The sequence below is a fragment of the Psammomys obesus genome, unplaced genomic scaffold (assembly GCF_907164565.1).
Source record: "Psammomys obesus unplaced genomic scaffold, mPsaObe1.curated_primary_1811, whole genome shotgun sequence".
NCBI lineage: Eukaryota > Metazoa > Chordata > Mammalia > Rodentia > Muridae > Psammomys > Psammomys obesus.
In genome coordinates this window covers 17,816,447-17,840,979 of record NW_026587216.1, presented here as the reverse complement: position 1 = coordinate 17,840,979, position 24,533 = coordinate 17,816,447, and the positions used below count along the sequence as shown (strand labels likewise).

General features: G+C 44.5%; 2 protein-coding genes across 3 annotated transcripts in view; both read right to left on the bottom strand.

Annotated features, from left to right (window-relative positions):
• Positions 1–24,533, bottom strand: part of Znf704 (zinc finger protein 704) — a 212,748-nt gene that overhangs the window by 120,188 nt on the left and 68,027 nt on the right. The gene's annotated exons all lie outside the window — the stretch shown is intronic.
• Positions 11,939–12,211, bottom strand: LOC129673458 (non-histone chromosomal protein HMG-17-like). The gene has a single exon (XM_055603239.1). The coding sequence runs from the start codon at positions 12,209–12,211 to the stop codon at positions 11,939–11,941; it is 273 nt and encodes a 90-aa protein (XP_055459214.1).

The following is a 24,533-nucleotide window of genomic DNA, read 5'->3' as shown; positions in this document are numbered from 1 at the left end:
CCAGTAAATATAGAGCACGTGAGCGAGGTCAGGAATCAAGACTGCAATCGTGCCCTCTTCAGGAGAGGAAGAGAAGCCTCCGAACCAAGCCGACTCTGACCTCAAGGGTGTGCAGGACAGAAACAAGCCAGCCTTTCAGAGAGAGACATCAACATCCTCTCAAGCGCTCTTAGCTGACTAAATAAACTTTGGCCGAGGGGAAGCAGATTGAATTTCCTAGCACAAACCTGGCGTCCAGAACTTGGGTGTGCTATGCCTGGGTGAAGACTGTAAACGGTGTAATAATGTTGGAACGGAATCTTATAAAATCAGAGCGCACCATCTCTGTGCTCCAAGGCCTTCACTCGGAAGAAATGTAACTTCATATAAGCATGGTCCCGGGGTGGTTACGAAACTTCAACAGGATCATGAACACGGCAGTGGCTTGGAGGAGTTGTGCACGTGGGGAAATGGGAGTGACACACGTGGTCGTCTTTCAAGGCTAAGTAAAGCATGAGAGAGCACAGGGGTGGTGCTGTGTGGACAAAATGCACAACTGTGTGTGAACGGGTAGAAGGCAGGTGTTTTCCTCAGTCATATTCTAGGTCTTTTTTTTTTTTTTTTTTTTTGAGATAGTCTCCCATTGAACCTCTGATTTACTGTTTCTACTAGACTGGCTGACCAGCAGGCCCCATGGATCCTCCTCCTTTTTATTCCCTAAACTGCCACATCTAGCTTTTTCTTACCTGAGCTCTGGGGCCGCAGACTCGGGACATGAAGGTGGCATGGCCAGCACCTTACCAAGTGAGCCAGCAGCCCAGCTCTGAGACTTGCTGTCTATGCTGGGACTCTACGGTGTGCCGATGTTCCTCATTCCTCATTCAACCTTTCTGAAGCCTGTGCCGAGCTAAGTACTCCTCCAACACGGGAAATACTGCACCGCATCTGAAGCCCGATATTCACTCTGGTGCAGTTTAGTTCCGAGCCTTCTGCCTGTGCCGTTCTATTCAGTGCCGCACTTTTGACATACTGTGAGTCACATAGGCTCAGGTCTGACAAAGGCTGTGTGTGACACTGACCTTGGCCTTGGCAGGGAACTGGTCACAGGACTGAGTGAGGGAAGGCTTCCTGTATCTGCGGCTGGCACAGTAAATCAGTGTATCAGGAGTCTATGTCATTAGGACTGGGAACTGAGAACATAGCTGCGATTGTAGCCAGACGCCCATGAAGTCCTCTGTCACTTGGAGCAGTGCTTCCTTCCATTGGAAGGGCACGCAGTATCGAGTTGGAAAACTGCTGTGAAATCCTAGATCTAGTTTATGCTACTTGACAATATGTTGTCTTCCTAACACATATGCTCAATTTGGGCTTTCCACATCTGTTTCCTCGATGCCAGTGCTTCTAACATTCTGCCTGAAGAAACTGGGTAATTGAATGAATTGTTTTTAATCACATGGGGCCAATTCTGATGTCTAGTCAAGTTTTGGAGACTTGCTAAATCCAGTTTATGGCTTAGCTCTGTGGTAGGCCACGGTGGCCTGGGAGCATGAACCAAGATGCAACCAAGATGCTTGCTACCCTGGAACATGCCAACGCTTTCATAATATTTTGTTTTCAACTTAATTGAAAAGTTCTGTTTGTGAGATTTAAATAGAGATCCTACCACAAATAGCAGGCACATTAAGTAACTCAGTTTAATTCTGCTGAAAGCCTCAGTCTGCACTGCATTCGTAAAAAATTTTTTATTTTGTGTGAGTGGTGTGTGTGTGTGTGTACCACAACATGAATACCAAGGCATGTGTGTGGATGTCAGAGGACAACTTTGTGAATCAACTTTCTCCTACCTTTCTGTAGATTCTGAGGCTCAAGCTACGGTCTGTTAAGCTGGCATCTTGTTGATGCCAAGCACCTTTATCTGCTGAGTCACCTGGCTGGCTGCTGCCATTTTATTTTACATGACCTAAAACTTCTGAAACAGTGTAAGTGAGGAGTAGAACTGAGGGCAAAGGGTTAAAAATGACTCTTTCCATTTATAACATTGACATGAACAGAGATAATGTTACTAGAGAAATACTCAAGCTGATGAAAAGCCTTCACGGTGGCCTCCAGAGTTACAACAAAAGCTACTCCAGTGATAATGGACCTTGTCCCATTTCAAGCAACTTGGGGTAGAGAACTGTTTAAAACCTTTGACTTTTTAGGGGCTTGCAAACAGTTGTTCCAAAAAACATTCCTAACTCCTACAAATTGCAAAAGCTTATGTGAATCTCATTTTCCATTTATAGGAACATCCAAATTATAGCAAGATGTCAGTGGTATTTCCTGGATTGTCAGAAACAGGCCAAGATAGAGAGATGCCCCTTCCAAAAATCACAGTGAATGTGTACTCAGAACAAGTCACTGCAGAATGGAGGTTCGCCCCTAACTCAGGCACTCTCAGGAGCCATGTTTGAACAGGGATGTGTGTAGTGAAAAAGAGAATGATGGGTTCCTGGTTCCTTAAACAGACAGATCAACAATACGTTGGCAGGTACCCAAGGCAACAGGTTATTCAACCCTGGCATCGTGCCTTAAGCTTGTAGGCAATCAACTGTTTGAGCTCAGAGTGCTAACTTTGCTCTGGAAGGCTTTCCTGAGGTCTAATGCATGCACACCAGTTCACCAGCAACATCTGAAACCACTGTGTAAACGACATCTTTCTTGGCCTGGAAAGAGCTGGAGAATGGAGAGTGACTGTAGGAAGCAGCAAGACAGAAAGCGACTTTGCTTGGCTGGGAAATGAGCTGCCGCAAAGTTCCAGAAGAAGACTGGATCTCAAGAGTAATGTGTGTTAGTTAGGAAAGACCTGAACTCTGGAAGGAAGAAAAGAGGGAGGAAGAGAAGGAGCTGGTTAGCTTCAAGACATCTTTTCCAACTTCTTAGACTCCTCTGGAAGACAAAATTAGGTCCAGAAGGAAGCATGAGTATTCAGCTCCTGCTGAGAGGCGTGGGACTAACACTTCTTAGAGCCTGCCTCTTGAGCCACTGTTCTAGGTTGGGCGACAGCAGCTCAAAACAAAAACTAAAGCCCCAGCAATTTAGTATCTAGCTGGTTAATGAGTAAGATGCTTGTTCACCCCGGCCAGCCCTCTGTACCGAGGGTTCCACATCAATGGAATTAACCAGCCATGAATGTGAAAGACCTGAAAAATAACTATCTATTCCTAGCACAGACAGAACTTTCCCTTAGTCATTAGTCCCAAAACAATGCAGTAGAACAAGCATTTACAAGCTCACAGGAGGATGCTCACAGGTACAGTATAGATGAAGCCTACAGGTACAGTATAAATGAGGCCTATCAGCACGTGGGAAATGGCCGTCACCCATCTGGTAGACTGAGAGTTTACTTGTTTAGGTAAGGAACTGTATTTATTTTTTCAATGCAAAGGAAGAACCTAGCATCTGACCCACAGTTGTATTTCATAAATACACACTTGGCATCTAGTAAATATGGGCAATAATTTTTCTGCACACTGTGGGTATAAGTAAGTACCAGTGACTCATCCCAGCGATATCAGTAACAGAACAAGGCAGACCTCCCCATGACCAAGGGTGACTTCTGAGGCTAAAGTCCAGGAGGCTGGAGTTATCAATGCAGGTGTGTGAAGATCTTTCCTTGCTTGGGTACAAATGGCTGTGAGAAGTAAGTTTGCTGCTAACACAAATCTTAACTTCTGGCTTGAATTTGGCACTATGCCCTGAAACTTCTACTCAACTGTGCTCCTGAGTGGGCAAGGGTCTAGGGATTCCTCTTTTACTCAGCCTAGGCCGGCTCAGCAGATTCCTTCTTGGCATATTTCCCAGGCAGTTGTGACATAGATTACAACCAGCCCAGAGAGTCTGCAGAACTCCGAAGAAGGTTCTACTAAGAGGTCGGGCTGCCAATAGTGCTGGCCCGGTGCCACTGCTAACTCATGACCCAGAAGGGCAGCATATGACAGTCCTGCCCAGAGATCACTCAAGCCATGTCACACTGAGCCTTGCAAGCTCTAGCAGAGACCGTGAAGAAGACACGAAAAGGATTAGTAAACATTAGCAATGCATTTCACAAAGCACAAGGTGTGGAAGATTTCATTTCAATGTGGAATCAATAGAAAATTACCTATCTCATAGCCTAAACTTATATCAGGTCTCAATTCTAAGCCCAAGCCTTAAGAGTTACATGGGGGTCCTAATGGGGGCAGCACATCTCTGAGGGGCTAAGTGGAATCTCTGAGGACATTTTGGGTGCCTGTTTCAAAATAAACCTTCAGAAATAATAATAATAATAATAATAATACAACAGCATCGACAAACTGACAAATCCGGAATGAGCAAATGCTTATCCTTACAACATATAACTCTATGAAAAGTGTTGCTTCCTATAGTTCACCAAGATCACTGGATGTTCAGTAGAGGAAAGCGGGCAGCGGGAATTTTAAGACTTTCCCTCTGATCTTGAAGGAATGACCACATGGCAAAGGTGAAGCTGGCGGCTGGAGCACTGTGCCCTCTTCAGAGCAGCCGTCCCTGTCAGCCTGCTCTGTTCTTGGGTCTTACCCATAGCGGCAGAACAAGAGACCTTTAAAGAGTCACACAGAAATAGCATGCTGGTTGGTTTCCAGCAGGCGAACCTGTCTTGCTTGCCTGTTTTGACACGACTAACTGCCCATCAACTGAGAAATCTACTTTTTGGCAGGAACTATTTATTGGCTACTCATTATGAGGCGAGTGTGTTTTCAGGGGCAGTAACGACATATTAAAACAAATACCAACAAAATCAAGAAGATCATCGGGGAATGTTTTTGGAAAATAATACCAATAAATTTCAAGTGCATGTGGCCTACCAAAGGATATGAAACAACCTGAATTGATCTATGTTGAGCATTGAAATTGAAAAAAACAAACAAACAAACAAACAAACAAATCCTGAAATGATCAAAGAAAATCTTAGGTCCAGATAGAGTACTGGAAACTAGCCTGTGTAAGAAGAGCTAACAATGAAGCATGCTATAGCTGGCTTTTCTGGTGCTGGGATAAACACCATGAGCAAAAGCAACTTGGGGTAGGAAAGGATTTATGTGGCTTACATGTCCAGGTCACAACAGATCTCCAAGGGGAATCAGGGCAGGAGTGACAGCAGAAAACATGGAGGAATGCTGTCCACCTGCTGTCCTGCTGCCTTACGCCCATTGCTTGAGACTGAGGACACACATGCACAGTGAGCTAAGCCCTTGCAGACCAATCATTAATCAAGACAGTCAAGGCATGGCCACAGGCCAATCTGATCTGGGGCCTCAACTGAAGCTCATTCTTCACCGCTGACTCTCCACTGTGAACTCTAGATTAAGAACTATTAGACATCGTTCTTAAAATGCTTTATCAAATAGGAAGGCTTCAAAGGGACGCTGCCAAACTCACTTTGCAAAGCCAGTATTATCCTAACACAAAAGCTAGGGGTAAGGAAACTATAGCCCAATTTCCTTTTTGAACACGAAATTTAAAAAAAAAAAGAAATCCTCAATAAAATTTGAGCAAAGTGAGGAATTAAGGGAGGTGACAAGGCAGTCAATACAATCATAAAAAGAGCCAAGGAACAAGTAAAGCAAAATAAATCACAACCATTCTGGATGAACAAAAAGCCTTTGATGTACTTGTATTATTTTCCACATATACCTTGAAGTAGTGCACATTCAGACTCATGACACAGATGTTCAGGCATGCTGCTTAATGTAGCCTGTGAAGGGGAACATCCCCTAAAGCTGGTTAACTGACATCAAGCCCTATGCCTAAGTATCCTGGGCCATCTTTAGCTCTCATATAGCCATTTACTGTTCTCTTCTGTTTATGCACTAATATTGTCATTTCAACCAAAGATAAATAAATCCTTTGGAGTACAGACACTTAGCCCTCACAAACTATGGTGGTTTGAATGAAAATGGCCCCCATAGGCTCAAAGGCAGTGGCACTATTAGGTATGCCCTTGCTGGAGGAAGTGTGTCACTGGGGATGGGCTTTGGGGCTTCAGAAGCCCAAGCCAGGCCCAGTGTCTCTCTCTCTTCCTGCTGTCTGCAGATCCAGATGTAGAACTTTCAGCTACTTCTCCAGCACCATGTCTGCCTGTGTATCACCTCAATGACAATGGACTAAAACCTTTGAACTTTAAGCCAGCCCCAATTAAATGTTTTCCCTTTAAGAGCTGCTGTGGTCACAGCGTCTATTCACAGCAACAGAAACCCTAAGACACCAACCAAAGGCTTATAGTGTCATCGACTTCCTGATGCCTCTAGTGGAGTTATCTCCACTTTGCTTGAACCTGCCCATGTAATGTTTCCACCAACGTCTGTAAAAGGGTTTTGATTTATGGCTTTCTTTCTTCTGTTACTATAAAGGCTTCATAAACTGCTTCTGTGTTAGAACACAGATTTTGAGGTAAGCTATACCTGTGTCCAGAATAAACAATCTCTTATCCCTTTGAAGTCAGAATTGTATTTTTTTTTTTTTTTTTTTTGCCCAACAATCACGTGTCAGTGATTCTGGAGCTAGCTGCTACACACTGCCATTTTACTAGCTGGTAGAGCTGTCAGCAGGACTCTCCCAGATGATACTGTCCTGGTTTGATAGAGTTAATAGTCTCTTGTTATGAAATGTAAAGTTTTAGAACCAACTACATGCTGAGTTTAATTGCTCAATGCTAATGCATTCAGCACAAATGATTTCATTATGGAATGTGGACTGGCTACTTTGCAGTATTTCCTGAGGCATAATAAGCTTTTACCATAAAAGCCAAATCAACATTAATCTGCAAACGCTGTCACTTTATATCCACTGCCAAGAAAAAAAAAAGATGAAAAAGAAAAGTGAGATAAAGTAAAGCTCTACCAAAAAACTAGACCAAAACAATGATCAAACCAGCTCACTCCATCCCTTTGGGGCAACCCAATTTATGAGCTGAGGTTTCAAAGTCTATTTTACTTAATTGCTGAAGGCAAGAGAACAGTAGGGGGTTTTGAACCTCAGTTCTTTGTGGTGCTCTCTGGCTCTGCTTCTGGAAAAAGCAATTGTTTTAAAGTCAGCGTTTTCAGACAGCTCTCTAAATCCCACCAGTGCTCTTGCTGTTCTGCCACAGAAGAGCAAACCAGTAAAAGAGCAAGCCGCGGTCTGCAGGAACAGGTGAGCAGGGCTCAGGTTTCAAAGCTGGCTGGGAGATAGCTACAGCAAGGCATCACAGTGTTTTTGTACCTTTATAAACAATCTGTGTTTAAACAAGGGGTAGACAATGCAGCCATCCCAGTCGCTCAAAGCTGCCCATTGTTGTGTGTTTAATTACACTCCTAAGTGAGAAAGAATCAAAACAGCCAGCAAGGCTGATCTGCATATTTTGGCTGGAGACACGCGTGTGAAGCCACCCCGCCCAGGCTCATGTTTCCACATTCTTCGGTGCAGGCTGCAGCTCGGGCCAAACTTCCTGCTGGAGGGTGGCGGCCGCAGAGCACACCCCAGTTGCCTGCATAAGGAAACAATCTTCCCCACCACACTCTATATTTAGAGCCATCTCTTGGCAATGCAAACATGTTTCTGGGCTTAGCGCCACTCAGACAAAAAGAAACACACACACACACACACACACACACACACACACACACACACACAGGAAAAACTGGTTTGGTTTGGTTCCAGGGCTAAGTCCAAACAACACAAGTTAAATGTGGCTTTCATCACTGATGCCTTTCAGTGTCAAACATCACCCTTTCTTCAAAAGCAGTAGGGACTGGATGCGGCTCTGAAGAATATTCTTCTTCCCTCTACTCTAAAGAGGGAAATGCATTTTACTCTCTAAGGGGGCATTTGCTAACGAAAGAGGCAAAGACACAGAGGCCAGAATGTTATGGAATTTTAGAAAATAATATTGTCCATGCTGGGGCCGTCAGCTTTCCCAGACAGAGTAACTCCAGAGAATAGCTGAGCCCCAGACTGGCTGCAGAGTTGATGGGAAAAGCTGAGAAGAACTGCAGGGCCTCTGCACCCCTCTCAGCTGCAGGCCCTTGCTCCCTAGCATGATGTGGGTCGGCCACAAAGCTGCTTCAGGAAGAGGCCCAGATGCACCCGGCCTAAAGCCCCCTGTCAGTCCCACACACTGCAGTGCTGCGCTGTATTATGAGAAAGAAGCGGATCTACTATCCGCCGTCCACCTAAAGTCTTCCCCGACTCTTTATCCCCAGTGTTTGTGCTTCCTGGGTTTCACCACCGCGCCACGGTGTTCACCAACACCGCCAATGCTGCCCGTGAAGGCGGGGCCAGCAGGGTGGTGGTTAGTGGTTTGGGCCCTTCCTTTATATCAGTGCAGTGTCACCTTTACTCGTGTAAGGAATACACAAAAGGTTTTGAAAAGGTGTATCTACAGCTCTGCTGTCATGTTTTTCATGCTAAAGCCGTACAAATTTAACTTGAGTAATTACTTCTTAAAAAACAAACAAACAAACAAACAAACAAACAAAAAACACAACTTCACAAAACTTGAAAATACTAAATGATATGTATAAATGTGAAATGACTACATCCGACATGAAATATGAACTCTGAGCGTTCCAGGACAGTTCTGTGCAATACTTCTTCCTGCATTGGATTCTGTAAATGAACCGATACAAGAGAAACTGACAGAAATGTCTTTAGTGCTCAAGTCCTGAAAGTGCTCACCGGTCTCCTTTGTGGATACTCTAGTGTGGATAACCATTCCTGCAAGATCCATGCACAGAGGCCCTTGGCCCTTGGGGTGGTACTGATGGGAGGTGCTGTGGACCCAGGGCACTATGGTGACCACTAGACCTCTTCAGAGACGCGCCCTTGACAGGAATTAGGAGATGCTAGCCCCATCCTTCTTGGCTTTTCCCTTTTTGTTTCCTGGCTATTCTGCTCTTCCCTACCCTCCATCAACACGTGCTACATACCATAGGCCAAAGCAATGAGCCAGCTAACCCTGCACTGAGCCTTCCACACCATAAACGAAAACAGAACCCTTTCTTCTTTATAGAGTAACTCGGGTTATTTTGTTAGAGCAACAGAACTGGCCCACAGGTCTAGGGAAGGAGAGTCGAGCCGGCTCTGCTAACATCAGTTATGAGCAGATGGTGTGCACGGAGCAGTGAGGTGTGTTAGCTCTCTAATGCTGGTGATCAATTATCTGCCCTCATTTTCCCGAGTTCTCGCTGGACACAAAGCAAACGGCAGGAACACATCTCTGCTGTTCAAGCACTGAAGCTTGGGGGAGGCTTGTCACTTTAGAAAACCCAGTATAATCTGCTGATACTGAATATTAGTTTAAAAGGAACCAAAATCGATTAGTAGTAATTAGCAAAATGTGATTACATCCAACAGAGGTTTGGATGCCAAGAAGAGATGTAATGGATAGAGGCACTGCAGCAGCTTTGCCCATCCACTGCAGTCTGAGAGGTCCATCCCCTTGACCTTCCCAGTTCCTCTCAGGACCTCTCCTGAAACAGAGATCAAACAAAACACTTCAGACAAACCCGGAACAGAACTGGTCCAGCTAAGGAGGACAGACAGACAAGACTGCTGAGGAACAGCGGCCCCCAACTTCTCTAAGCTGTGGTTCTCAACACAGAGTGTTCACACAGCCCAACCCTTAAGGTGGAATGCAGACATCCACCGGCTTCTCTGCCTCCCTCAGTGATGCGGGGGCAGGTCTGAGAACTACGCCAGCACAGGATGGGTTGACTATTTTTCAAAATGCAGTAAAATATTTTAGGCAAAAAAAAAAAGACATGCACACATAATAGGACCCTTAGACAGCAGGGCCATGTAGCAAAATGTAGCTGGATAGCCACAACATCCTGGGAGCCTTCAAGAATACCTCGGCAGTATCGGGGACCAGGAAAGAGACACTCACGGCGAGTGCACATCTCACTCCTAAGAGCGGCCCAAGTCCCTCTGCACCTTGTAGGCGAACACAGGAGCTTCTGCTCAGTGGTGCTATCACCACTCATGGTGTCCTCCTAGCCTCACACCAGTCCCACGGGAGCCACTGCGCTTATTTTACAAGCTAGGTAATTCAGACCTCGGGTGTAGGGACACATGTTTATGTGTGTGAAAAGAGCGGAAAACAAGGAGGTTCCACCCTGCCCCCAGATGTGAGGCAGAACTGAGGAACACCTAGCACAGACCAGCGCTCCTGTCTCTTCTTGGGTCACGATGCTCCGTCTGGAAATCAGTTTACCCACCTAGAAGAACCTGCCTCGTTCACAATGGACCACAGGGCTTAATTCTGACAATTGCAAAACAGGGAATTTTTGCTTAGATGTTTCCAGAGTCTGGCAGTGTTGCACATCTCCATTAAAGGTTAAACAATATTCACCTAACCTCCTTCATCCAATGAGGAGCCGGGAACGTCTCAAGCACTAGTGTCTACAGACACAGGGGGCGGTGGGACGGTGTTTTCAAGTCTTTCAGGTCAACAAGGAGACACACAGCAGACGGCTGGCCTTCCTTACAGCTTGGGTGCACAGGGCTCCGCAGCCTCATTAGCAGCTATCCTCCTGGACAGATTTTGGCTTACCACAGTGCTCTATCAGAGCCGAGCTTCCCCAGCAACTGCACTGGCATCGTGTTGCTTCAAATATGCCTTCACTGCCCTCTGAAGTCTTGCCAGCCTCGTGAATAAAGGCCTTCCTTCAGCTCACTGCAGAGCAATTGCTCAGCCAGTCACCAAATTATCGGTTATCACCGGCGCAGGCAGGCTGAACGGAGCTGCAGAAAGGGCGCCTCTCAACCTTCCCAACTGCTAAGCATAATTTGGGCCTTTATTCTACCTTCACTTAAAAGATGAGGAGTGGGAAGCCCACTTCCCACCGAAGGGCCTTTGCCAAAGTGTCACACTCATTAAGCATTTCAGCTGGAACTGCAGGTCATTACGTATCATCTGGCTTGATACAGTCATCTTGCTGATAACCCAGTCCTTCACAAAAGCTGACAATAGCCTTATAGATCCATTCCGCCGAATTCAGTTTCAAATATCAGAAAAGAAAGCAAAACATAATGGCTCGTTTTAGGGACTTGCAAGATGACAAGCGTAACTGCCAACAATAAAATGAGAACTGTCAGGGCCTGCTTGCTGGCTTCTTGCAGTGCGAGAGGTACTGCGTGCAGAGGGCTCTGGGAATGCCATCTCACTCAGACTTTATATAAAACTCATTAAGGCAGGCTGCCATCAGAGTTCATCCATTCCGAAGCACAGTGTTCCGTTCTTTGACCTGTTTAAGACTGGGGCACATCATCTAACCAATCAACATCCTGCATGCTTATCAGGTAGCTTTCTCTGTGCGTCATACGGAATCCAACGCCGTCTTAAATCTGATGGTGCCTTTGCCTCATCTTATAGAAGACACAAGTCTGGAGAATGTGACTTAGGCTCCCAGCCCCCAGCAAGTATGTGACTCCACTCCTCTGACTCTGAACGCCAGGCTGGAAGATGGTCCACTACACTGTTTCTCAGGACAAGAGAAAGCTGTGTTTTCAGTACTTGACATCCGTTATCAGTGAGTCACCATACCGGGAATGCTGGGGCGAGCAAAGTAACGGAGAAGGCTTCTAAACCAGCTCATTACTCACGAGGCCTTGAGTAGCCCGATTAAGTAAAATGTTTGGCGTTGCTGACTTTCTTCAGCTTTTACTGGTACATATTAGCTGCATAGAGTAAATGCCACATAATTTACTTTGCTCATACCTCCTCCCAAAACACCCATCCCACCATTATTTTCATCTCCTGACTTCTTCCTCCTTCATCCCCAATACTTCCTCTTCACTTGTCTGTTTTCTCCTTTTTTTTTTTTTTTCAAAATTCTGCATTCTTATAAAACTTGATAAGGAATAGTATTTCAAACTGTACAGTCATCAGAAGGACACCATTATCAAAAATGCACACACGTCACTTGACATCTCCAGCACCTTCGGTTTCCTGTGCCTGGTCTGTTTCGGCATCTCCATTTTTCACAGGATTATTCGCATCCTTACCAGCATCAGCTTTCCCTTTCTTCCCCTTGGGTACCTTCTCTCCCTTCTTAGCAGCAGCCTTTTTAGGCTTGGGCTCTGGCTTTGGAGGAGCAGGTTTACCAGATAACCTTGTGGATCTTCTCTGTGGCTTGCCCTTCTCCTTGGCTTTATCTCCTTCAGCATCCCTTTCGGCCTTTCTTTTGGCCATGGCAACAGTGGGGGATGGTGGGGGACGTTGGTGCTGGATACGGGGGGTGGGGGTGGGGGAGGATACAGTGACTCATGGGTTTGGTCTGTCCAGGGGCTACACTCACGCTTCTTCACACTGCTCTGTCTGTTTTCTCCTTTAAGCCTCGGTTTTTACATGAGAGGAAATACAGCCTTTGTCTTTCTGAACTTAGCATATTTTGCTTAACATGGTTTTCACTCCAGACTCTGCTCCTGCAAATGTCCTGATTGTGTTCTCTCTTATGGCTCAATAACACTCCGGTAGGCACCTACACTCGTTTGCTTTGTTGACTCCACTATTGGTGGACTCTACAAGTTGCCTACTGCGGATGTAAGGAAGCTGGTGCAAGTATCTCCCTTGGACGGTGACCTGGAGTTCTTAGGTACATGCTGAGTGATTATATTCAGCCTTGCCGACTTTTGATGGGCCATGAAATTCCACTGAGCCCCTACTCCAAGGGTGGCTGGTTTTCCTTCCCCTTAGCAAAATATTCCTTTACAACCGGGCAGAAACTACTTCAGTCAAGAATTTGGTACGGTGGACAGTCTTTAAACTCTCCCTAATGATCCTCATCTCCCATTACTCTCATGGGGGAACTCATGACTTGCTTGTGACCCACAGGATATGGTAAAGTGAAGGGATATCAGTTTTGTGATTAGTCCAAGTAAAACTGGCTACCTTCCTGTTAAAATGCTGGCTTCCTAAAGCACATGAGCATTCCGGTTGATCTGAATGTCATGGACAATCAATCCTCAATTCCTGGCTACCCGATTGTCTGTGATGTTCAGATCAACCACCCAAGGAGAATCACATAAACAAGCTTGGAGGAGGGTCTCTCCCCAGGTGGGCTGCCAGACAGAGGAGGTAGTACCCGAGTGAGTGGGTGACCCAGACAGTTTGTGCTCAGCTTCCTGACCCACGGGAACTGAGACACTAGACCTGGGCTAAGTGGCTGTGACAATCTGCTGACGGATGGCAGTTACACACCTGTGCGGGACAGGCACTTGGTGCTTACAAGCGTGAGCGCTGGAGGTTAGAGTTCCAGAACTCAGGGAAACGTTGGGTTGTGCACGGTGAACTCAAGCCTCAGAAGGCAGATGGGGGATCCCAAGAGAAACCTGGGAGGGAGACTAGCAATATTTCAAGCTCTCGTTTTTATTCAGAGATCCCGACTAACTGAACCTCGTAGAAGACTCTCCATATCAACACATAGTCAGACATGCACAGTCACACACTCACAGAGAGAGAGAGAGAAGGGGAAAATACCCCAAACTCACAGTTATATACCTGGCTTTAAATTATGAGTCCTCAAATTCATTACGACCTACTGTGATAGCTCTAAGATGTGGGGCCTGAGGCAGGCAGTAAATGAGACAGGGCTCTTATGAACAGGATTCAGACCCCTGTGGTCCCATGAGATTGAGGCAGGGAGATCACAATTTTTACCCTTTTGCTGTTCTTTGATAGGAGAGATGAGATGGCAAACTGAGAGCACATAATAGTCTTCAGGAAGGGAGTGGGGTCAGCACCCTGACCTTGGACTCCCCAGTTTCCAAAACATTGGGGAAGGTTCTGATAAGGTGTCCACGGCCAGGGTTTGTTTGTTGGTTTGTTTGTTTTTTTATAGCAACACAAACAGACTGAGATCATTAAAAGATAATGTTTTTGTATGTCACAGAACTTTATAAGACTCTGGTATGGTTGATGCTAAAAATTCTAATTGTGAATTCAACCTCTTGGGTATAATAATAAAGAAATGGTAGTTATACTTTATTTAGTGTCTACTGGAGGTCAGATAAATTCTGATATATAATAGTGAAATTATGGTCACATTTACTACTAACAATTCATTTGTATAATTACTATTTTCACATGAAATGTTAAATGACAGTTTCATTTAGTGATTTAAACAAAAAGTTTAGTGGGCTTTCTGATTTCATACTACTTACTCCTTTTCTCTTGAGAACTCGACCTCCTTCATCTACAGTATGCTACTTCCTAAGGTGAGTCATATTAATCTCCCTAGGTCTTTCTTATCGGATTTAAATCCCTGTTTCAGGACTGACCCAAGGTTGGCCACCAAGTCAGGCTGTACACGCCTTCTCCATGACTTTGCTGTAAGACTGGCAGGAGAGAACAATGGACATGTTTGGGGTTCTAAAGCTGAGTCAGACACAGTGTCTCCATGGCTAAATCCCTGCTGTGTACAAGTGACCATTCCTCCTTGTAAGTAAACCTGTGATACTGAGAAAGAAGCAACAGACAGAAAGGAGGAGGGCAGTTCCTTCCCCATCAAGGCTGACCCCACACCCCTGATGGCATCACTGTGGGACCATAGGTGTCTTGCTGTGACTTTCTTTTGGAATTGAAGGGAGATAATAATGTTGACCTACATCGCTGATACCTTTGACTACATACATGGGCCCCTTAGAGTTGTTTAAAAGTTATTTTAAAATGATCACTTAGTTACTAAATTATACCACCCCTGGCTGACTGCTGAAAGTAGTAGTGAAAAGGGCACTTGGGTTTTGGGACCTGAATGTCATTTGTGAGGTAGCTGTACCACAAACAGAGAAGTCCCTTACCAAGATGAAGGTCTATACCAGAGTTCCCTGAAACCTGGCCTTTCTTATCCATTCCAGTGAGCAACGTCATATACCAGTATTCTGAGGTGCTAGTCCATCCCAGAGGCTAGAGAATTTGACCTTTGTTTTAAGATTTCTCACAAACCTGTCATTTCTCAAAGACCTGTAATTAACTTAGTTAACTAATAATTTCTTAGTAAGTAAGCTTTGTTAATTTGGTTTCACTCATAGAAATGTCTGCCCATTGTCCACTCTCAAAATAACTACACTAAAACATGTGGCAATCATGTTAGATTTCAGTTAAGGGGACTTATTGTTCAACTTAAGTTCTAGACTATATAGTATGTCATACACATAAAACTGATTAAACAATAAAATCAACAAAGCTGCTTCATTTTCCTATTCATGTGTAACTTTTAATCATGAAAGTGATAATGAATATCGAAGGTATGGAAACACAGAAAGAAGCAGAAAGAAAACAATCATCTTTTATGTCTGAAATGGGAATAAGTGATGACCTTGAATTAGTAATTTCTCATCTACTTTTTGTAAATTTGTTAGTATTACTAAGCAGCTGAAGTCTAATGCCCCACAGAAAACAATCCTAAGCAGGTTAACTAATACCCCAGATGCCTAGTCTGCACTCTGCCCTTTGCCTATTCTCAAAATTACTATCTCAAGACACTCTGGAGCCAGGCGCATCAAAGCCCTGTAAGCAGGGCCCCTTGACTCAGTACAAAATCTAAGAATATCTGGGTCTGCTAGTCATGGAGAGCTTTAGAAAAAACTAGACTCAATCCCCTGAGGTTTTCTTACACAGGTTAGCTCACCTGAAATCACTATAGCAACAAAACTGTACAGAAATCCTTGGAATAAATCAACCCTGCCAAAGCAAGTGGAGACTGTGGCCCAAGGGCACATGTTACAACAGCAGCTTTGAGGTTGATTTTGTAGCAACTGCAGGTACAGTGAGGGAGAAATGCTTTCTGTGTCCTCAGGACAGAAGCAAAATGTCTACACTGAGAAACAAGACCACAGTATGAAATCACCTGAAACTGTGGCTTTTGTGACTATCTCCCAAAAGCAATCACCCTCAAGAGGAGACAGAAGGACTGATCAAGAAAAATTAACCAGCTTCTACCCAGAGTCAGACAGCAGTAAACTACTGTTATCTATGTCTTTCTACCAGCAATGAACCATACTTTCCTTTCTAGGAAAGCTATGAGTTTATTTTAAACCAACTACTGATTCTCACCGGATCTCTGCACTGATATAAATGGAAAGGGACTGGGCAGTAACCCAAGGCCCACATTTTCATTACAGTTTGAAGTGGACTACACAAGTCTGGCATCAGAAGATACAGACACTTAGCTAATGGCTCTACTTAAATCAGTTCTGTCCTCAGCTGGATGGGGTCAGCTCATGCTGGCTGATCACAGGCAATTCTTACCACCTCATCCCAACTGGGTATTAGACTAATCTGCTGAGAAAACAAGTATACAAAGGGAGGCTTCAGTTTTCTTCTGAGCAGCGAGCTGATAAACATCTATCAGCACACACTCTCTCATCCATTCACCCCACCTCCTAACCAGTCTTTATTGAAATCTAGCATCTGCTAGCTGGACCCTATGATGAGCCCTACAACTGCATGAATGACATACAGTCCGTGTTAAAAATGCTCAGTTCTCTCTAAAATGGCTGCGAACCAAGCAGCCATTTCCACCTTGAACCTGCTCCCTTCCCAGCAGAATGGAATGCCTGTGATGAAATCAGAACCTTAGGAGATTCCCGCAAGTTCTGTAAAGACGGTGAAGGGGACTGTTTGAGTGAAATGCAGAGTCAGTCTCTACAGGCTAAGCACACACTCGGCTTCTATGCTAGAGCCTCACCTCCCTGTCCTGCCCCAGCAGCACACACTCAGCTTCTATGCTAGCGCCCACCCCGCCCTGGACAGAAGCAGAGTAGCTAGCACACAAGCCGAGTATCTGAACATAGGAAGAACTGAGACATGGTTGATATGCATAACCCCGCAAAAGTCCACTTACTCAACAGTTTGTTGTGAAATTGCCTTCAGCCTGTAGTGATCTCAAGCAGGCACTACCATCACTGGATTTTTTTTTTTTTTTTTAATGTGGGCTCTAGGAATTGAACTCAGGTCCCTATGGCTGCAGGGTAAGCTCTTTACTGAGTTATTCCCCTAGTTCCCTTCGCACTGGGTTTTTGGGTGGAAACTGATTAATCATCAGAGACTTTTCCTTTCTAAGGCTAAGTTACCCCTACCAGCACTTCAGAGGTTATAAAGAAGAGTTTTCTACAGTTTCCAAGTGTTGGAACAGTTTTCTATTTTTTATAATTCACTTCTAACTAATTTCATTATGGTATGACTTTAGTCTTTAAAACCTTTCGAGGTTTGTTTTATGGTCTAGAGGTTTGTTTTATGGTCTAGAACGTAGGACACTTTCTGGTTTTGTTTTTGTTTTTCAAGGTAGGCTTTCTCTGGGTAGTCTCGCCCGTCCTGGAACTGGTTCTGCAGATGGGGCTGGGCTGAAACTTGGAGATCCATCTGCATCTGCTTTTAAGGGCTGGGACTAAAGGGATGTGCCATTACCTCTCAGGTTATCTTTAATCATCCACACCTTGTATAGACTGTTGATGCTCTAGCTAGTACATTAACTGTATGTCACCTCACAGTGTAATGGTGCGCTCCTACTTCAAATGAAATGCGGAAGTCTTGGTCATCATGTCCTTCCTTCCTCCTCAGTGATTTAAGATGTTTTCTCTGTGCATCCCTGGCACATCGCACGCCATACTTTTTGTTTCAACCCAACATAATTTTGTAAATTTGACAGGAAAAACTACTTTTACACATATTTTCATGCCACATAACCTATCTTTCCTTCTTTTATTATTACGATAACTTTCCAGACAGTATCTTCAGATAGGTCCAGGGGGACGTATCCTCCAGCTACCATCATGAAAGGGTGTCTTGACTTTAGACTCATTACTGAGAGTATGATCTCTGGCTGTGGAAGCTGGATTGACAGCTCTTTGAACACATGAAAAATATTTCGCTACTTTTCTGACTCTAGGGTTTCTCAGCAGAAATCAGTTTCTGGCTGAGCCTATTTTTCCTTTGTTTCAAGCATGCTTGTAATTGCTAACTGAAATACTTTCGGCACCTTTAAAATCTGTCAGGTAATTCTCACATCCCTGTCACCTTAGTGTTGGCTTGTCCTGATTTAGATTTTTCATTCAGTCTGAGATCATCCCGGCTTTTTGTATTGTGAGTGGTTTTTATTTGAAACCATTTTTGCATTATGTTATGAGAGTGAATTTCCCTCTTTATTTGGGCTTTTCATAACTGTACAAGAATGGGTTTCATTATAAAACATGCATGTATGTGTATTCTTTTTTCATATCCCCTCATCTCTTGTTTCCCTGCTTCCCCCCACTGGTTTGGTTTTTCTTCCCAAATGATTTTTCCATTCTCTCATTCTTTTTCTTTAATCTAGATTCGACATGTGAGAGAAAACATGTATGTCTTTCTGGATCTGGTTTATTTTGCTTATTCCTTTTTCCTGCAAACGATGTGATTTTACTCTTCTTTCATAATTTCACTGTGTATTTATACCACAGTGTAATCTTTGTATGCATGAGAATGGCCCCAGGCTCATATAGCTGAATACTTGGTCCCCTACCGATGGAACTGTTTGGGAAGAATTAGGAGGTGTGGCCTGGTGGGAGGAGGAGTGGGGTGGGTCTTTGAGGTTTCAACAGGCCATGCCAGTCTCAGTTATCACTCTTTTGCCTGTGGATATAGATCAAGATCTAAACTCTCAGCTTCTGCTCCAGCACTAAGCATGTCTGCCTGCTGCTATGCTCTCTGCCATGGTGGTCATGGATGCTGACATTATAAAACCCAAATAAACCCTTCTACAAGTCACCTTGGCAATACCTTATCACAGGCAACAGGAATAGCCTTTCTTTGGAGTGGAGAATACTGTGGCTGCCAGGTGGGACAGAAGTCCAGGTCTTCCTTGGGTCTGCGAACAGTTGGCAAGGAGGGCCACTTAAGTTTTCTTTGAAGTCCATAGAAACCACACTGCCAATAGGGAGGGAACACTACGCTAGAAGGCTTCCTCATGGCTTCACAGAGCAGATATCTGGGCTCCCAGCAAACCTTCTGGCAGGGCCAGGATGGACCCACATACTTTCTATGGCATTCAGTACAGTGGATGCTGTGCAAGATCTTACCTTGTTAGAATTTGCCTTCTGGCCAAGGCCTGGCTTTCCTGGAGCTTGATAGTTTCAGTTGGCCAGCTTCTTCGGCTTAGACTACATATAACAAAATGAAAACCCAGGAATTTAGCATTCCAAAAGAAAACATGTGACCTGAAGTCTCTGACCAGTCTTTTGTCTTCTCTGCATCTTTCATCAGTGTGGTTATGCATAAGCCCTAGAGGTTTAAGCTTTAAGTTAGAAAAACTAAATGGAAAACCATTCTACTTGGTCTCCCCAAAATGGAAGCCTCCCACTCAACTGTTCCTGTCACCTTAAAAGCTAAAAAAAAGGGGGAGTGGAGGGAGCAGGGGGCTAGGTCCCAATAAAGCTGTTGATATTCTTGCTATTATTATGAAGCATAAAAGATCTTTCTTAAAAAAAAAAAAAAAAACAACATTAAGCCTATAGCAACAGCACAGAATTTAAGAATGTATGTAAATAAGTATGAACTTTGTGATTTTGTTTCATTTTCTCTTTACATAAAGATATGCAATAGCTTTAAAAGTGGACTCTTCCCACTTGCATCTGGGCAGGAGCGTGGATGATAACAGCTGGCCATCTCACTGGCCAATTTCTGCTGTGTTTGTAATGGTGACGGCTGAGATACCATGGAGAGGGCTTGAAGGCAAAGTACATGGTAAAGCATTGTCAGCAAGCTATTTTTCACTGCACTGAGTCTTGTAGACATGTATTCACTGTACTTAGAAGGGACTTAAGTGCAGCCACCAAATACTCTAAGTGACTCATTTGCTGAAAACGCTCCTGTGGTTGTCTTTGTGATATGTTCAGGGTATGGGAACAATGACAGAGCGGAAACAAGAAAAGAATACTGTGTTCACAACAATTCTGGACAGCTCGCCAGGCACCATGGCACACATCTGTAATCCTAGCACTTGGGGAGGCAGCGGCAGGCAGGTCTCTGTGAGTTTGAGGCTAGCCTGGTCTACAAAGGGAGTCCAGTATAACCCAGGCTACACAGAGAAACCCTGCCTGGAAAAAACCAACCAACCAAACAAACAAAACAAATACTGAACAGTCCTTTCAAAACTTTGTGAACAACTCCACAGTGAAATACATAATTCATGAATGTTGCCTTAGATGGGAAACTGCCTGAATTGTTTGTTTTCCTGGGGATGGGGACATAACAGAGAAGGTAGACAAGCTCAAAGACTATTCTTTAAAAAATATATATATATATATTGAATTTATTATTTATTCATTAGTTTGTTGTTTGTTCGTTTATTTGCAACAGCGTCTTGCTAAGTAGAAGTAGCTCAGGCTGGCCTTAAAGTTGGCTTTAACATCTCTCTCACTTGTATTATGCACATTCATTTTCAACTTTGTAAACTTCACATTTCAAATAACTTTTCCATGCAGTGTCTGTGACCATCATGTTTGATGGCTGGAGTCTCCATGATCACCATCATTAATGGTTGCATGATGGTTCTTTGGAAGGGGTCATCCTATCATAATTCTCTAAGTGGTCCATAATTGCAACGTTTCTCTCTTATTAGTAACATAAATGTCAAGCCTTTTGTATAAAGTTTTCACCTACCCCTGTTTGGAGTTATTTTAAGGTTTGGTCTGGAAGGTAGAGTCATAGAATCAATGGTGACTATGACACATCCTTAGAAGTGCTAAATTCTTGAAGAGCTGCACAACTTAGAATACCAGTGAGGATGCCTGGGAACAGCAGGCATTCGCCACTGTGTAATCTTCACTGCCTTTGATTCTTTGATTCTTCTCTGATCTGCTTTACTTACTATAAGCTAATGAAATAATTGAGGAACAGAGGTAGGGAGGAAGCTCATTTGAAAATGTTCGTGCAAGGCAGGATGGCTGCTGGTATCATGGCGCCCCTGGTGGATAGCTGGAAGGAGGTGAGACTGACAGCTAATGGCATCCGTAAAATTATTTTTACTGTTAATGCATTGTACTTGGGCTACATAACAAGCAAAATTGGCTTTTCAGAACTAACCCTTCGAGGCTAACCTTATGAGACAGTGTCTATGGGAGCCAAGGCAGCCACTAAAGAACAAACAGAAGTCAGACAATATTAAAACAGCAACAACAACAACAACAAAAATAGCCTGTATCTTGGAGAGAAAGCCCTGAGGAAGATATCAAGGCCTACAGAAGAGTAGTCTCTGTGCTGACACAGGGACAATTCTTGTTGCCTGACACAAGGACAGCAGCTCCTGTGAGTGGCTCCCTGGCTGCTCCTCATCCTCAGTCTGCTCGCTGACTTTCTACCATGATATCTAGACCTGGTAACTCAAAAGCTCACATGCTATGTGGCATTCTGCCACAAAACCTAGTATTATATGTTTGGAAACATGCATTCCAAACTATCTTTAGAAACACTGGCTTGGCAGCTCGAGGCTCTCCGTCCCCTCAGCCTCTCCATTATGAGCCTTGCAGAACTGGGAAATCCTAGAGTCATGGCAAGCTGTGTGTTCTGGAGAGTCCCAGCCTCACAGCAGAGCTTGTTAGAGCACACATCACGGAGGAAATGATTCTCTGTATGGCTGTTTCAGTGGCATATATCACAAGGGCACTCCTCTGTGTAAATATTATTACCATCTGGTAGGATTCCTGATTTGTTCCTTTTCCCAGGCACTTGTTTCCCCTGATGGACTTCAGAAAAGGCTGCACTCATTGGTAACCTCGGGCTGGTAAGTGTTTGACTGTAGCTAGTTCTTCTGACCACACCCACTAAATGTAAAGCCATTACATAACCACTAATCAATGCCTGATGAAAAGGGAATAGAATCAAAAAGGACCAGATTGAATTCCTAACAACACTGACACCCAACACAAGAGTAAGGTTTGCTGATTTACATCTGTTCTTACTGGTGATGTAAATACTAGAAATTATAGAGGATCTGAACAGAAAAACGCTGTGTGGCTGCTTCTGGTGTCAGGTTTGAAGGTGATGTTGTAAACTGTACACGTGTTTGCGTAGTGACACTTAAGTCTCTGTATTAACCATCAGGGAACAGAAGTCCATAGTAACCTAAAAGTTCATAATGTTCCAGTTTCGTTACACACACGTTTTCATGTGATCCTTACAGCACCGTTTATGGTGGAAGACCACTGCAAGGAGGGGCTCAATGATCTAGCCGAGAACCCAGGGTTTTATTTAGAGGCTCTGTCCTTAACCATTGCGCCACACTGTCTCTCTCAGTGTGTCTCTCTGACTTAAAGATGCTGGATATGTGGAGCCAGAACAGCGCACTCAGAGACCTTAGAGTATGCAGAAGGCCCAGAGGGTCACACACAACACAAAAGAGCACCAGACTTCTTCCGGGAAGCTCAGCACTGAAACGGGCTCGGACATATGCCTACACATTAGGAGAGTGTAATGGTAGGAGCATGTAATGACCGTGTAGGCCCAGGCTTCTAGGAGGAAGGCTTGTGTGCACAGGCTCAGGGAGAAGGCAGGAGCTGCCAGGGCGTACAGAGCAACGTGGCCAGAGGGAAGAAGCAGGGGACAGAAATGACAGTGCTGGCGACGTGTCAGCCCCAATTCCTGGCTCAGAGATACATTCTAACATTTTGCAAGTGGGAATACATCATAAATGTGTAAGTAAGGGATTTCCATGGCAGAATGAAACCAAAATGGCACAAGCGGGACTAGAAATGAAGACACAAAAATCTTATGACTTGGAATTGGATAGACTATTAGGCTAGAGAGTAATGATTACAAGCTGTATGGTGGCCCCAAAAGATACGTTCATAACCTAATCCCCAAACCTGTAATAACCTTATTTGGAAAAGGGTTTTTGCTGATCTTGAGCAATCCACGAGAAGCATCCTTAGAGAGGGAAGGTAGAGGGCGCTGTGGGATGAAGCAGGAGGTGGCAGTATGACACCCCCCCCCCCATCAGCCTCAGAGTGTGGAGACAGGCCTGGGACTGGAAGGGAGAACAGGACTTTGAACTCCTGATTTGTGGGAGAACAAATTCCTGTTGATTCCACCAGTATATCATATTCTGTTAACAGCAGTCCAAAGAAACTAACGTGACCTTCTCTCAATAATCTGGAGAGCTGTGACCCTGACCACACAGTGGAGACAACACTGCACCAAGACTGAAAGGCTGGACCATGGCCAGGAAAGCAGCGCAGCACTGCCTTTCCCGGGTCCTGGGGTCACTCTCACGGCTCTCAGTGCTTCGTCCAGGTGAGTTTCCCCGAGTTTGCTTAGCATGCATATTCTTGAAGCACGGCTCCAGAGATTCTGAGGGTGTCACCTGGGGTAGGGCTCAGGGACCCAAGTAAGCCAAACCTGCTTCTGTGGGTGATGCTCTAACTGGGCGGCCTTTTCTCTAAAGCTACTGGAGCAGAAACAGCCCCTGGCAACAAAGAAACACAAGGCTTGGTTTCACTGAACTTTTTTTGCCACATGCTGAAATTTGAATTTCAGTATTAGTCCTCTTTTGATTTCCGGCTAACCTTTTAACAACTAAGAGCGCCATGCAAGGTGACGCATATTTTTAGTCTCAGCGGTCGGGGGATCTCCTTGAGTTCAAGGCCAGCCTGGCGTACAGAGAGTGTTCTAGGCTAGCCTCGGCTACATCTACATAGTGAAACCATGTCTCAAAATCAAACACAAACAATTTAGAAAAACAGGTGGTAAATCTAGATTTGGGCCACAGGTCACAGTACGTCAGCCTGAGTGTTCAAATGCTGCTGTTTACAAATCACAGCTTCCAATGGAGAACTGTTTTTTGTTTCTTTGTTGTTGTTGTTTTTTTTTTTTTTTCACACCAGTGCCTGTGTAAGAAGAAAGAGCGAACATCAGAGGCTCAGGATAACCTCCAGCACACCTGCACTTCTGTCCAAAAGAACAGCCCAGCGCACGTGAGAGTGAGTGGGGCTCTCTGGGCACTCTGAACATTTGACACAAACCAAGGACGATCGTGCCAGACAGCAATGGGCACACATATTAATAGACTGTGGTCCAGATGAGAATGCATGGCTTCCATTAGTCACACCCGACTCTCAATGAAAAGGGGACAGTGACAGAAGGAGTTTCCAATCAATGAGTCCTTAAAATGTTTTCAGCTTGTTAGATCTTATTAACAACATACGACTTTTATGTTCAACTGTGAGCTGTGACCCAGAATATTAGGTACTGACAGTGGACAGTGGACTTCTCCATCCCTGGGGAATGACCCGTCTCCTTTCTTTATCTCTAGCTGTGAGCTAGAGCTGAGCTACATCTGTCAGAAGACTTGTAGGCCTGTGTAGAGGCACTTCCATGTAGCTGTCACAGAACGAAGATCAGGAGGACTGTAACACGCTGTTACTCTGGGCTCCAAATAACAAGATGAAATTTAACTAGGATGAATGGAACTGTCTGCATCCAAAGAGATTCAATAAACATCCAAAGAGAGTCAATAAAAGCGCGAGTGGGAAGTGAGAGAGGCTTT